General features: G+C 41.7%; 1 protein-coding gene across 5 annotated transcripts in view; it reads left to right on the top strand.

The window, feature by feature from the left end:
• Window positions 1-14748, top strand: part of BIRC6 (baculoviral IAP repeat containing 6) — a 1045545-nt gene that overhangs the window by 904998 nt on the left and 125799 nt on the right. For all 5 annotated transcript variants that reach the window (XM_029593898.1, XM_029593899.1, XM_029593901.1 and 2 more), the window contains exon 67: window positions 10001-10146. In XM_029593898.1, coding sequence (XP_029449758.1) covers window positions 10001-10146 — 146 coding nt within the window. The remainder of the gene's footprint in view (window positions 1-10000; window positions 10147-14748) is intronic.

Genomic DNA, 14748 nt, shown 5'->3' with positions numbered 1-14748 from the left:
TTTATATATTCACACGTATTCCACAGTAAATTTATACATATTTTATAACCTGTGAATATATGATACACATGGTTTATAAAATATTGAGTAGATCTGTGCGTGGCCGAATACTCATATATATGAACTTGCGTGCTTGTTATTTGAAAGTTATCCTCACTGTGTATTAGTATAAACCAAGAAAGAAGATTTTAGGTCCTTATGAACTGGAAATTTGCTACAACAAAAATGAACAATGTCACTGTTAATGAACTGAATGCATTTTATTAAAAAGAAACTAACTCCGGGGATAATTTTAATTTGTTTAGGTTCACAGATTTTCTCTACTTTTGTATAATTACCTCCATGTTGAATCTTTTAGAGACTCATTATTTACACATGGTTTCAGCTTGTTTCAAAATATGTAGCAAGTAGAAACCATTCAATGATTGCGCTCCCCCCCCCCCCCCAAAAAAAAGCATACATTCTGAGCATCAAAGCATTAAATTACTTATTTCTACTTGCATAAACAGCTTTTTGTGCTGCTGGTACCTATGATAATGAAGATGAAAACTGAAATGTAGAGCTTGTTTGGCTATTAATCTGAGTTGAATCTTTAAATGTGCAGCTGCTGCTGTTTAAGATGATGAAGCCAAGCAAGGAGTTGTAATGAAAATTACATGAGTATAAGCATTTATAAGACTTCCTAAATATAAAAAAGAAAATTCAGCTGTGATTTGGAAAGGCGATTGAATAGCCCATTAGAATGAATTACAAAAGGTGGTAGTATAAAGTGGCATTCTCTGCATAAAATATAGTACATGTCCATTTGTGATAGGCTATTTCTAGCCCAGCTCGAAGTGCTGTAGCCAGTAAGGGAATTGACAGAAGCAGCCAGCAGAACAAGGCTAACCCAGGACCAAGTATGCTGAATACAGTTGGGAAGGGAAGAGAAAAGAAAAGCTTGGAACTAGGCAAAGGGAATCTGGGAAGAGAGAAGGTTCAGTTTCCACTTCTGCTTGGAGGAAGGCCTTAAAAATAGACTTCAGGAAGGAAGAAAGGAGGAGTAGCCTAGAAATTGCAGGGAGGCTGCAGCCCATGACAGACAAGGAGAGCAAAATTGAAAGGAACAGTCAGAAGGCCTGAAACCCAGCTGGGACAGAGGAGCTAATTCTGTCACGCAAGGGTGAATCCCAAGTTGAGGACAAAACCTGCCAGGGTACAAGGCAGATAGATTTATTTATTTAGATTTATATATTCCGCTTTTCGGCACTTGAAAGTGTACATGAAAGCGGATTACATTCAGGTACTATAGGCATTTCCCTATCCCCACAGGTCATACAATCTTTTATTTATTTATTTATTTATTTTGCATAAACATTTTTATTGATGAACAACTAGAAAATAAAGGTACATAACTTTATAGTCTCAGACTCGTTAGAAGTTTTTTTATTCCCCTTCCCCCCCCCCCCCCATGCCCATCTGTACACATCATTTTATATGTCGCGAGGATGCGTTAGTCCATATGTTATACAACAACTTGGATGGTGGATAGTCTCTTATTCACAATTAGTTCTTGGCATCATCCTCTGGTAACTCTGTGCCTTGCCACCAAAGGTAAGCATCCCTGGTAAAATGGAACCTTTTCATGGAGTGGTGTTTTTACGAGGTCAGCTTATTCATTGTCCATACACTGTCTAACCTCCTCATGATGAGTTGAACTGATGGACAGTGTGGTGATTTCCACATTTTTGCGATTTCCAGCCTCGTTGCTATACAGGCTTGGATGACAAAGGGGTGGGGTTGAGCCATTATTGCCGTGTCAGCTACATTCAATAAGGCCAAGTCCATCTTTAATTGTATTTTGTCCTTCAGTATGTGTGAAACCTTATCTTCAATCTGTTTCCACAAAGGTGTTATACAATCTCCCGCCCACCGCATATGCGCATACGTGCCTACTGAATCACACCCCCTCCAGCATTTACCGTCAGAATTGGGTAGTATTTTCATTAAACGTTCTGGGGTTAAGTACCATCTATATAATTGCTTATAGCTATTTTTGACCAATAGTGATGATATTGAGACCTTATTTGCTTGTTCAAATATTATAGACCAATCATTTTGAGTGTATTCTCTAGGTAAGTCTCTAGCCCAGGCCCTTACATGCACCAGCATATTAGTAAGGCTCACATTTAATAATTTATATACCTTAGATATTAGGCCTTTGAAATGAAATGGGGCTGAGGAATAGCCTTTGAACAGAGACCTTCCCTGACACAAAGCATTCCCTACATGGTTGCCCTTCCAAAAATGTCGGATTTGATAATATGCTAGGTAATCCGAGGGCGCAAACTTGTATGTCTGACTTAGAGCATCAAAGGAAACAGTCTCCTCCCCCCCCCCCCCCAAATAAATGTTCAATTCAGGAAAGACCCTGTTTTTTCCAGCTAAGGAATGATTGTAGCGATTGGCATGGAGGAAAAGTTATATTATGGACCAAGTGAGTCAGGAAGTAGACGGGTTTGTGTCCTACTAATTTTATTTTCCATCTTTCCCATGTATTTAGTGTGTCTCATAGCTGGTAACATATTTGGGCAAGGTCTCCAAGTTTTTCTGGCCTGCCAAGGTGTAGCAGCAAGGGGCGTCTCAGGCATCATGGATTGCTCGATAATCACCCAATGTTTAATATCTACTGATTGGTGCCATACTACTAGAGGCTTCAGCTGTGCCGCCATGAAGTACCATGAAAGATTGGGTACACCTAATCCCCCATCTGCCTTACTTTGATTGAGGACAAATCTACTAACCCTGGGGGTCTCCTTTTCCAAATAAAACTAGACACCCTTTTTTGCCATTGTTTGAGAATAGCATTGGTTATGGCTATGGGTAGGGATTTGAATAGGTACAATAGTCTGGGAAGGAAGTTCATTTTAATAGTCGCTATTCGACCCCGAAATGGGTCGAATAGCAACCACTTATCCAGATCTAAGAATGCTTTCTTTAGGAGAGGAAGATAGTTCAAGTTAAACAGGTCTTTAGGATGTTTGGATAAATATATACCCAGGTACTTGACCTTGTGGGAGGCCCATTGAAATGGGTGGTGTTCTTTCAGCTTGTGTACTGTCTCAGGATTACAAGTGAGATTTAGGAGCTCTGATTTCTCCCAATTCACATTGAACCCCTATACCCCACTAAACTCCTGGATATCCCATTCTATGATCAATAGAGATTGATGTGGTTGTGTTATAGTAAACATAATGTCTGCGAAGAGGAATAGTTTGAATGTATTATGTGAAAAGGTGAAACTGGACATGATATCATTCCGTATAATAGTGGCTAGGGGTTCTAGGAATATGGCAAAGAGCAATGGTGATAAAGGGCACCACTGTCTGGTGCCTCTCCCTACCATAAAATACTCCGAATAGCCACCATTGATTTTCAGGCAGGCTTTGGGTTTTGTATACAAGGTGGTAATCAAAGTACAGAAGGACGGTCCAAATTCCATTTTCCTCAGTACACCGAAAAGAAAAGGCCAGTGGACCATGTCAAAAGCCTTTTCGGCATCAACTGATAGAAAGATGGCATCCACCTGCTTCCCATTAGCCCACCAATCAGATCAATCAGCTTCCGGATGTTGTCGCCAGCTAACCTTCCCGGCATAAATCCCACTTGGTCTTGGTGAATGAAGGTAGTAATATATTTATTCATTCGCCCTGCTAATATTTTTGCCAATAGTTTAAGATCTAAATTTAATAAGGTTATTGGACGATACGATCTGCAGACTGTGAGGGGACCCTACCTGGTTTTAGGAGCACAGTTATTCCTGCTACATTAGAGTTATGAGCTAGCCCTCCCCCATTTCTCAGGTAATTGAACACTTTCTGCAAATATGTGACTATAAAGGGGGCAAAACATTTATAAAACTTTGCCGTAAGGCCATCTGGGCCGGGAGATTTTCATAATTTTAACATCTTGATCACATTTAGTATTTCTACCGTAGATATCTCCTCGTCCAGAGCCTGTTGTGCCTCCTCTGATAATGAAGGTAGTTGGATTGTCTCAAGATACCTGTCTATTGCTTCAGGATGTATACTAATCTCAGGGGCATGCAGTGTACTGTAAAAGGCTAAGAATCTTCACTGTATTTCTGTGTTGTCAGGATGTGGTCCCCTTCATCTTTAATTTTAGCAATGGTATTTTGATATGTCAATTTCTTTAATTTACATGCTAAGATATGACATGCTTTATTACCCCCCCTCGAAGTATTCTTATTTTGTTAAATCTAATAAGTGTACAATCTTGGCTGACTCCAGTCTCAATAAATCTTCCCTGGCTTTAGTCTATTTATTCAAAATGGCCTGAGACCCCCGGGTTTGGTGTTCACAGGAGAGTCTCATGATCTCCTGTCTCATTTCTTGTGCTTCCAGAGCATCCCTTTTTTTGACATGAGAAGCTCTGGAGATTAATAACCCCCGCAGATATGCCTTAAGGGATTCCCATACAATCGGTGGCAAAACATCTCCGTTAACATTTAACTCAATATATTCCTTAATATATATAATGAGGGATTTTTGAACTGTTCATCCGTTAACAGGGAGTCATTAAGTCTCCAAAATCGAATCCCTTTATCTTATTGGGAAAAGGTGATATCTAGCATCACTACTGCATTGTCTGACCATGCTACGGGAGACATATCAGGTCTAGAAACATAATTGAACAAGGCTTTGTCAATCAGGAAGAAATCTATTATAAAGTGAGTTTGATGTGAAGCGGAGTAGAATGTAAACGACCTGGACGATGGGAAATGTGTCTTCCACACGTCCAATAGTTGTCAATTATCCATTAGGTTCTGTAGTTTGTCTATGGATAGGTGTGGCGGCTACACACCCCCGTGAGGCATCAATTTTGGGTATTCTAGCCAAATAAAAATCCCCACCAATGATTAATTTGCCCCTATAGTGCTCAGTAGGACCTGGTGTAGCTTCATTAGAAACCTTCCTTGTTCCTGGTTTGGGGCATAAACAATTACAAGCGTATATTCCATCCCATCTACCAGAATTTGCATTAAGAGATACCTGCCAAGTTGGTCCCTGATACATGTACGTGTTTCAAACACTAAATGTTGTGAAAATAATATGCAGACCCCGGTATATTTAGCTGATTTAGAGCAGCATGTGAAGAACTGGTGGGGGTAATGACTGTTCTTCAGAAGTGACTCGTATCTGCTTTTTAGATGGGTTTCTTGGAGAAAAATGATATCTGCTTGGAGATTGCTCATCTCTTTAAAAAGTATATGTCTTTTGAACGGAGAATTGAGGTCCTTGACATAAGGGAAATCATTTGAAACGTGGCCATAGCTGGGTATTTAGGGTTATGCTCCCCACCTAATTTCTCCATCCCCCACTCTTTACCCTTCCCACCCTTACACATAGCGTTCCATTGAAGCAACCTGTGCATAGTCCAAGATTTAAAGACCACCTGAGAATATATTAACCAGGGTTTTTCCAGGGCCTTCCTCCTGAAAACCATCCCGTCTATTGACCCCCTCTTCCCCTTCATGTCTTTCTTGAGGAATTGCCAATAACCATATCCTGGTTTCTGCATCTTATTATAACTATATAGCATGTGCAGTTTCCCACTTCTATTAACTTCCTTGGCCCCCTCTTCCCATTCTCTATCCCTAGTCTGCCATAACCTCCAGGCAGATCCACATCTCCCTATCTTACAGGCCGATACAGTACAGTGCACTCCGACAAAGCACACTGTTAGCCGGCATTTGGACGCATGTTTGGACGCGCTAGCTTTACCCCTTATTCAGTAAGGGGTAATAGCGCATCCAAAATGCGCGTCCAACCCCCCCGAATCTAATAGTGCTTGCAACATGCAAATGCATGTTGATGGCACTATTAGGTATTCCCGCGCGATTCAGAAAGCAAAATGTGCAGCCAAGCCGCACATTTTGCTTTCAGAAATTAGCGCCTACCCAACGGTAGGCGCTAATTTCTCCAAGCACCGGGAAAGTGCACAGAAAAGCAGTAAAAACTGCTTTTCTGGGCGCCCTCCAACTTAATATCATGACGATATTAAGTCGAAGGTCCCGAAAGTTTAAAAAAATAAAAAATAAAACATTTAAAATGGGCCCGTGGCTGGCGGGTCGAAAACCGGACGCTCAATTTTGCCGGCATCCGATTTCCGAACCCGTGGCTGTCAGCAGGCTCGAGAACCGACGCCAGCAAAATTGAGCGTCATCTTGTCAAACCCACTGACAGCCGCCGCTTCCGTCAAAAAAGAGGCGCTAGGGACAAAGTAGTGTCCCTAGTACCTCTTTTTACCGCCGGGCCTAATTTTAATAAATTAAATACTGAATTGCGCGCACAGGAGAGCCCGCTCTCCTGCATTTTTACTGTATCGGCCCATTAAGGAGGAAGCTAGTGTCATAAATTTAATGGCTCCAGCTAGTTTTCAGCATTTTAACCAAACAGGAATACTCTGTTATCAAATCTTATTGCCGAAAGCATAAACTCTTATATGTTACAACATTCTATATATAGAACATTAACTTGTCTACATTATATAAACTGTACCCAGGCTATATATTGCTGGTATGTAGCGAACTTCTCTCTGTTGATGTATTTTCAAGACGTCCTGAATGTAAAATCCATAGGGGTAACTTCTCAGGTCGTGTTCATATGATTCTTTTCAGGGTCAGAACTTCTTTTAAGCCGACTGTTTCTGGTATGTGCCCGTTGCCATTGGGGGTGTTGATCCTTAGGTAAATATTTTTTTGTACCCACTTCTTGCGCAGTTGTCGTTGAGAATCCTCTGTCCTTCAAGGTTCTTATGGCGTCCGCTATATTTAGAATGCGAGCAGACTCGCCATCCCAGGAATATGTTAAACCGAAAGGGTGAATCCATCTATATTTTATGTTCTCCTTTCTTAGAAATGCAGTCACCTCTTTCAGTTCCTGTCTATTTTGGAGTGTAGCTTGAGACAAATCTGCATATATCAATATCTCTTGGTTTTCCCATGTCCATCTCATTTGCTTCCTTGCAGCTCCCGCTATTTGTTCTTTTATGCTATGGTCATGGAAGCATACTATAATGTCTCTTGGTTGCCCATTGCCTGGCGCTCTTAAGGCTCTGTGGGCCCTATCTAGTTTTATTGTTAACTGCTGCCTCGCCCCCCCCCCCCACACTATATTCTGGGTTCGAGTCTAGCAGAAATGAGCAAAACCGGCGGATGGTGTCAATGCAGTCAGTGTTTTCTTTTGATTCATGAAATCCTGTAAAGCGCAGGTTTCCTCTTCTGGCCCTGTTTTCCAGATCAGCCAATTTAGCATGCATACTCATATTTTCTTCCTGTGATTCAGAGTAAGCTTCATGGAACTTTTTACTGGTTTCTGCTTGTGCATCCACTCGGGTGTCAATTTCATCCACCCTATGGCCCAGCGCAGCTAATTCTTTGTGGAATTCACCCAGCATATCTTGTATTTGTCTTATAATTTTTTAAGTCCTGGCATAGGCTGCAGAACCAGTCTCGAAATTCTGATCGTGTAGGAGCCTCCTCCGAGTTTATATTAAAAGTGTCCGCCATTTCTGTGCTGTCCTCTGCGGTTTCTCCGCTCGCGGCCTGGTCGTCTGCCTCGACCTCTCTGTCTCCCATCATTCGTTAGGAAAAAGTTAAAATCTACTGTTTTTCGCTTTGCAGCCATTACCTGATTGTTGTTCCTGTGTTTCAGCAAAATTAAATTTCTTTCTCGCTCCCGTTTTTGATATCTGTGAGAAATTAGCTGCGGAGCTCGTGACTCAGGCAGCCATCAAACCCGATGAAGTCACTTCCTCCCCAATCTTATTTTTTGTACCTGAGGCAAAGGGACTTGCCCAAGGTCACAAGGAGCGACAGTGGGGTTTGAACCCTGGTTTTCCTGGGTCGTAGCCCAGTCTGCTCTAACAGAAGGAGTTTAGGTATAGAAATAGGGCCGGCAGAGCTAACCGGCCCTGAATTAGGACTGTCAGCCAAGAATGCAGCTAGAACTCTGACAGGTTTTGTTTTATATATGTGTTATGCTATGGTTAATCCCAGGATGTTTGGGAAGGAAATTAAAAAAAAAAAAAAGTTTTCAAATCTGAGCAGTAAGCTTACTGATGAGACAGGGAGAGAAAACTCACTCAAGACCCAGTGACACCATTGTTCAGCAGCATGTTTCTCTTTGATTGCTAAAAACAAATAGAATATTTAAAATGTTAGCAATTGTGGTAGGCATTTTTCAGCAAGATATAAGTTAAGTAATGTATTTTGTAATTCAGGTAATTTGTTAGGTTATGCCAGGTTTGAGCTGAAATATTGGTGGTGTGTAACTGCAGAGTCATTTGAAATGTCCTAAACTATACTGTAGGTGAGACATTGGTTTGCAATCTTTAATGGGACTGCTGCCTGTCCTCTGGCACCAGATTTGAACAAACAGGGACACAAACTAAACTATTTAAAAAGGAAATGCTAAGGTAGGCTTTTTCTGCGGTTTGCAATCCTAGGTACCAAACTGACAGAATCTGTATCCATATTACAGAGAAATCGATGGTTTGGAGACCTGAGACTATTCCACAGGGTTTTCATGGCAAGAAAGTTCAAGCATTCATTAGCAATTAAAAATATTCTATTTAAATTTGTTGTTGAAGCCTGTTGGTATGCTTCAACAACAAATTGATATACTTACATGCTTCCCAAAATTTTTTTGGTTGAGGACTCCTGTGGAATTTTAACTAAATTTTCCAAGCCTTATCACAGCCTGCACAAATGTCTGGTAGATCTGGTGGTCTGTGAATGGTGGATTAGTGATTTCAAATAACAAAACATCAAAAAATAAAAAGCCTGCCCCCCCCCAAATTTACAAAAAACTGAAACCATAAATAAACCAGCAAGCAGCAAAGAAAAAAATCCCATATTTTAAGTGGTGAATTGAGGAAGGATACTCGGCTATAATAGTTCTGTTACTTCAGGGGGAAGGCCAGTCCTAGCAATAATAGTCTGTGAGGAAGGAGGGCCCAGGCAGTATTGCTGCTATTCTAGAAGGGATAGCCAGTGATGCTGTTGCTTCAGGAGGAAGGGGCAGTCTGCTGCAGTGATGTGCTAAAAGGCGGTTGAGGTTCTCAGGAGCCCCTTGTTAAATTATTTTATGGAAACAAAGCGCTTTTTGCTGAGTGGAGCAGAGAAGGTGAGAGTCCCAAATAAAAAATATTTTTAAAAACTGATAGCACACCACTAGTTGGCAGTGGTATCTAATGCTCAGAGTGAGTGGGGAGCAATGTTCCCTCAAATTTTTGAAAGACTGTCTGCGCAAACAGTTTCTTTTTGTGCAGTATTTTATAACCATCTCTATTGGTTGTAAGCATTATATATTCACTGGGGAGCCGTGTTTTGATGTGATTTAGCAACATTTTATAAGCCAAGTTCAAATTTGTGCTTTATGAGCCAGTATAGTGCAAATAATGTTGGGATTAACAGTTGGAGTCTTACCATGGTGGTGACACTCCAAAAAGGCTAGACCCTGTATAACCTGTGACAGAACTACTGATCTAGTTAATATGTTAACTGATATTTTTGAATGCTCACAAAAGACATATCTGGTTTCATAAACACCCAAACCTTTTTTTTTTTGTGACAAACTTAAGAAAGATGTGAAGTAATCAGCATATGTTGGATGTGAGACCACTAAAACATAGCATTGTTCTCTGGAATCAGTATGAAAGCTTCATGGAAAGTGGCATTGCACCAATGCTCAGTGTCACTGCAGATTGCCTGAAATAATCTGTAGTCTTTTTTTAATGCTCTGTACTCTACCTTTTTTATTAATAACCAGTTACAATTGTTGAACATTTTAATTTTCTCAGAAGATTGAATGGTCAAGCTGATTTGAATTTCTAACACAAAGTAGCAGAGAGATTCTTTAAGCATTTCTTTTATCTTCTATTCTTTTGTTTTCCCTCCTGATTTTTTTCTTTTGGGTTCCTTGGGATAACATTGTAGGTCCAAGAAAGATAAGGCTAAAGCAGGCGTGAAACCAGATACATCTGATCCAGAACCAGAGGGGCTGACGTTGTTGGTTCCAGATATTCAAAGAACAGCAGAGATAGTTTATTTAGCCACTACCAGTTTGCGCCAGGCAAATCAAGGTAAGATATCTTCTTTTTTATATGATGAGTGATGGTGTAAAGATTGGAATAGGTAAAACTGTTCTGGCTTTGGTAATAGTTGCCTTTGATCTTTTTAGCGTAATGCATTTGCAGAACCAGGAGAACAATGTAATTAGAGCCACTAGTTTGAGAAATTCAGAGGTATGTATTATGTTACGATTTACTCATTATGCACATGAGTAAATCGTAACATTACATTCTTATATGTAGACTATCTTTCTAAAAAAAATTAAAAAGACAAAATATTACTGTACAGTTAAATAAGATGATCATAGTCATACAACCATAACTCTTGGCAGAACAAAACTGATTATACCTTAGCTAATTCAGTTCATAGCTTATTTATTCATTTATTTATTTATTATTTATTTAAGTATTTTCTTCTTATGCTTTGGGTTCTCCATCGACAAGCAGGCATGAATCAACCATAACTCATGGGTAACATCATCAATGGCGCCGACATAGACCCAGCTCTCAGATCTCAAATACAAGTTTTACTGAGCATATGCAGGAGTTCACACACACATGCACATATATACTGCCTCTGAGTCATCCAGTCTTTCCTGGTCCAACCTACCACATAGACATGTTTCCAGTCTCTAACATTTTGTTTGGGCCAATTCTTTTGGCCTGATTCTGCCTCGTTGCATTCTTTGTTTTTGCTACTGCCTCAGCAGCCCTTCAACAAAACTTTTCAATTCTACAAACACAGATAATAGAAGAAGAAGGGAAAAGCCTGAAGCCAAGAAGACCACAGTCAGTGGTTTTAAGATCTGTATTTGGAGGTGCCAGATATCCATTTCAGATACACATTCTGTTTGCTATCCCTGCCTGGATCTGGATCATACAACCTTCAACTGCTACAGTTGTTGTAAGTTGTCTCCAAGGGTACAATTACATTGCGACCAGAAAATTGAGGCCCTTGGTGAGCATCATGGATTCACGGTGCAAGAAGACAAGGTGTGAGTCTTCTCCCCTTCTTTCCTGCAAGTCTGGAAGGCTTCCCCCTCAACCCCCCACCATGGTGCTGGTTCCCAGAGCTAGTATAGGTCAGCAAGGAAAATGAAGGTGCTGGTTAAGGGCGCAGAGAAAGGTGCAAATGAGTTGCGGGGGAACCGCTCTGGTGCAAATGTCATCATTCATGGTGCAGAAAATCTCATGGCACAAAGCCATCTATTCTATACAGACCTGACACCAACCAGAACACCATCCATTTTATTGGCATGGAGCACCTTCTTTGTGCAGCTTTCTAAGACAGATTCCTTGTCAGTGTGGAGCAACTCAGTACATAAGCATGAAGGTCTTGTTATAGCACAGAAAGATGTTTCACTTTACCAATGATCAGATCGGGCACCAGCCAGCGAGAGGTGTCGATGCAACAGGTGCGGAGCACTTATTTTGTTTTTTCTTTATTTTTATTTGCATATATTCATAATTCAAATAAATTATTTGACAGCAAACAAGCTATATACAAAGGACTGAAAAAAACAACTTAAGAAAAATTACAGAATACAGAGCTATCGGAGACCTCTGATGTATTGGTTCAAAAAAGAAATACCTAAGAGGGCATCCAAAGGTGACTCTAAGGAAATAGGCAAAAAGAAAATTGTCATTCATTAGTATAGTCACTGAGCACAATATACTAACCCATCACTAAGCACAGGCCTTCTTGAACTAAGACAGTTTCTTATAGTCCAAAACAAATCTCAACTGAGAAGGCTTAAAGAAGATATACTTAATAGAAGCAAGTACACTTACATGCAAAACGAATCAAACAAGTTCCATTCAGAACTTCAGAGCGCATACAAAGTAATTTTTTCCTGCGATTTTGCATTACCCTGGTTAAAAATCAGGATCCTCAAATCCTTAAACAATACCAGCCTTTTCCAGAAATACATTCTCATAACAAAAATCTGACCTTGTACAAAAAGCAAACGTGACCAACAGGGTGGCCTGTTTAACTATCTCTTCCATGGATCTTGCCAGAAATCCAGATATGTTGAGTCTATCCAGAGAGACTTCTCCACCCCTTCGACATTAGAGATTGAGACCATCATCTTCTCAATAGGAAAAGAAAATGCCCTATTTAATATGTGGCAAACTTCCTTTTGGCTAGAGACTCTTTCAAATAAGTCTTTAAAAGTTCCACAGATGAGATAAATGAAATTATAGGGAAATTCGGTACTCACAAATTCAAACTCATGGCTGAGTTTTCCAAGTTCTCTAATCTTCTCTGAATAGTACTGTGATCTTGAACTAGCTAAGATTGTACAACTTTGACTTGTACAACAGAAGTCTTTTTCTCCCCCACTTCCTTTTTCAGAAAAACAGTTTTAACAGCCTGATACGATATATGGGAGTGAATGTCTGTAATTAGCAAAGCCAGTGAAGAGGCTAGTGCATTCCAGAATCACCCAAGTGTAATGTTACTTGGTTTCACAAATGGTGCTCTTTTGTGAGGTATCAATGGCACATACCTCTAAAGATCCTTGGGCCAAATTTGCTTCCAAAAGCTCCAAAGTCTCTGCCATGATAACTCCAAATCCAGGCTCCAAAGTTTTTCCTGCCAGGACTATAGCAACAACTCCTTCCCAGCTTCTCTGTGGCTCAAGCTAACATTGACCAGTCCTTGTGACATCAGGCATGCCAGCACCCCCTGGAGGTCGTCGTTGATCACTATGAGTCTCCCACTTCAATCGTCTCGGAACCTGTTTGCAATGCTGCCTCAAGGGTTGAAAGTATGGTGGGTTGAACATCATCAAGACTGAATGAAACCACTGGGTATATTTTACAAAGTTACGCACACGCATACTTTTGTTTGCGCACCAGGCGCGAACAAGAGTACGTGGGATTTTAATAGATATGCGCGTATCTGTTAAAATCCTGGATCGGCGCGCACAAGGCTGAGCAAAATCGGCAGCCTGCATGCGCCGAGCTGCGCAGCCAGCCTCCATTCGCTCCGAGGTCGCTCTGATTTCGGAGCTGCCTCGAAGGGAACTGTCCTTCCGCCTCCCCCCACCCCCCCCACCTTTATTCCAGAAGTTACGTCTGCTCGAAGCTGGCGTAACTCCGGGGGGGGGGGCAGCACTTCATTCGGGGGCGGGGCCACGAGTGTGGTTCCGGCCCAGGGGCGTGGCCGAGGCCTCCGAAACAGCTCCCGGGCCGGAACCACACTCGTGGCCCCGCCCCCGAATGAAGTGCTGCCCTGATACGCCCCCCCCCCCCCCCCGGAAAGCCCCGGGATTTACGCGCGTCCCGGAGCTTGCACGCGCCGCCGAGCCTACTCAACATAGGCTCGGTGCGCACAGGGGGAACTTCGGGCAGGTTTTCGGGGGGTACGCGCGTATCTTATGCGCATACCCCTTTGAAAATCTGGCCCACTGTGTCCTGGTTGAGTGCCTCTTCCCCAATACGCAGGTATCCAGTGATCTTCGCTGTATGGCCAGAATGTGCTCCACCATTGTAGTCTCACGCAGCTGTGGTTTAGGAGGCTCCAAAGGCTTCCGCCTAACAACCCCTTTGCATTTACCCATAGTAATTCAAACAATATGAAAAAGGAAACCGCAGAGCAAGCACTCGTGCACCTGTTCAGACCGCCAAGTGTGAAGCACTTCTAAGCTGACCATTTCTACAATGGCAGCCTCTTGCTCAGCACCACCACTGTTGGCAACCTTTAGTGATAACTTATTGATGTCTCTCCTCCAATTCCAGTGCTAAGTTTCAGCCAATGGGCTGTTGGAGCTTGTAGAGACTTTCTTTGCCTCCTTATGCCCTGAAGACCAGAAAAGGAGGTTGTAACTCATGTTCAAGGTGAGGAAAGCATCAGTTTAGACTGGTCTTGTAAATAAACTTTGACTCTGAAGGAAGGAATGGGCATTCAACATAATTTATACTAATTGGGGCACTATGGTCATGGACTTGATTGCATTAGCCCATGAGCAGTGATCTCTAGCTCCTCTGGCTGAAACAGCCTCGAATCTGAGGTTGAAAGAATTTTAAGATTATCATAAATTTCAAACAGTTAAACGAGTCCATTTTTCATTTCAGTTTTTTAGTTTGACAGTCTTTTGATTGAGGTATGTCTTGAGAGCCAATGGCTATTCGGATAAGAATAGTTTCAAGTATATTAGAACAAGACCAACAAAATAGGGACAGGAAGTCATTTTAAACAAATGGCATACATCAATCAAAGTAGGCTGTTCTTGTTCATTCTATATTGCCATGAACAAAAATAGTTTTTGGTTACATTTGTTTAATTTTTTAAAAAATGCCCTCAGCAAAGCCCTGCAATACCCACTCACCCCGCAGGAGAACTGTGGAGCCCAGCCAGGGTCTCTCGTAAGTTCTTTCAATCATCACTTTAGCACTGGCCTTAAGGTCATTTTTAAAAGGACTATGCATCAGGCGGGAACTCCTCCTGCCCTTTTCATCTCAAGGACCCCCTAAAAAAGGGTAAGTGGAGGCTAAACTTTTCTGGGACAGGAGCTCAGCGGGCCTGGCAGGTTGTAACTCAGCAGATAGGCCCAAGCTGCACAGCCCCAGGGGGCAGGAGGGGGTAAGAGTTAGGTAGGCCCAAGCTGC

This window comes from Rhinatrema bivittatum, chromosome 3, assembly GCF_901001135.1.
Source record: "Rhinatrema bivittatum chromosome 3, aRhiBiv1.1, whole genome shotgun sequence".
In the NCBI taxonomy this organism is placed as follows: Eukaryota; Metazoa; Chordata; class Amphibia; order Gymnophiona; family Rhinatrematidae; genus Rhinatrema; species Rhinatrema bivittatum.
This window is presented reverse-complemented; position numbering and strand designations above follow the sequence as displayed.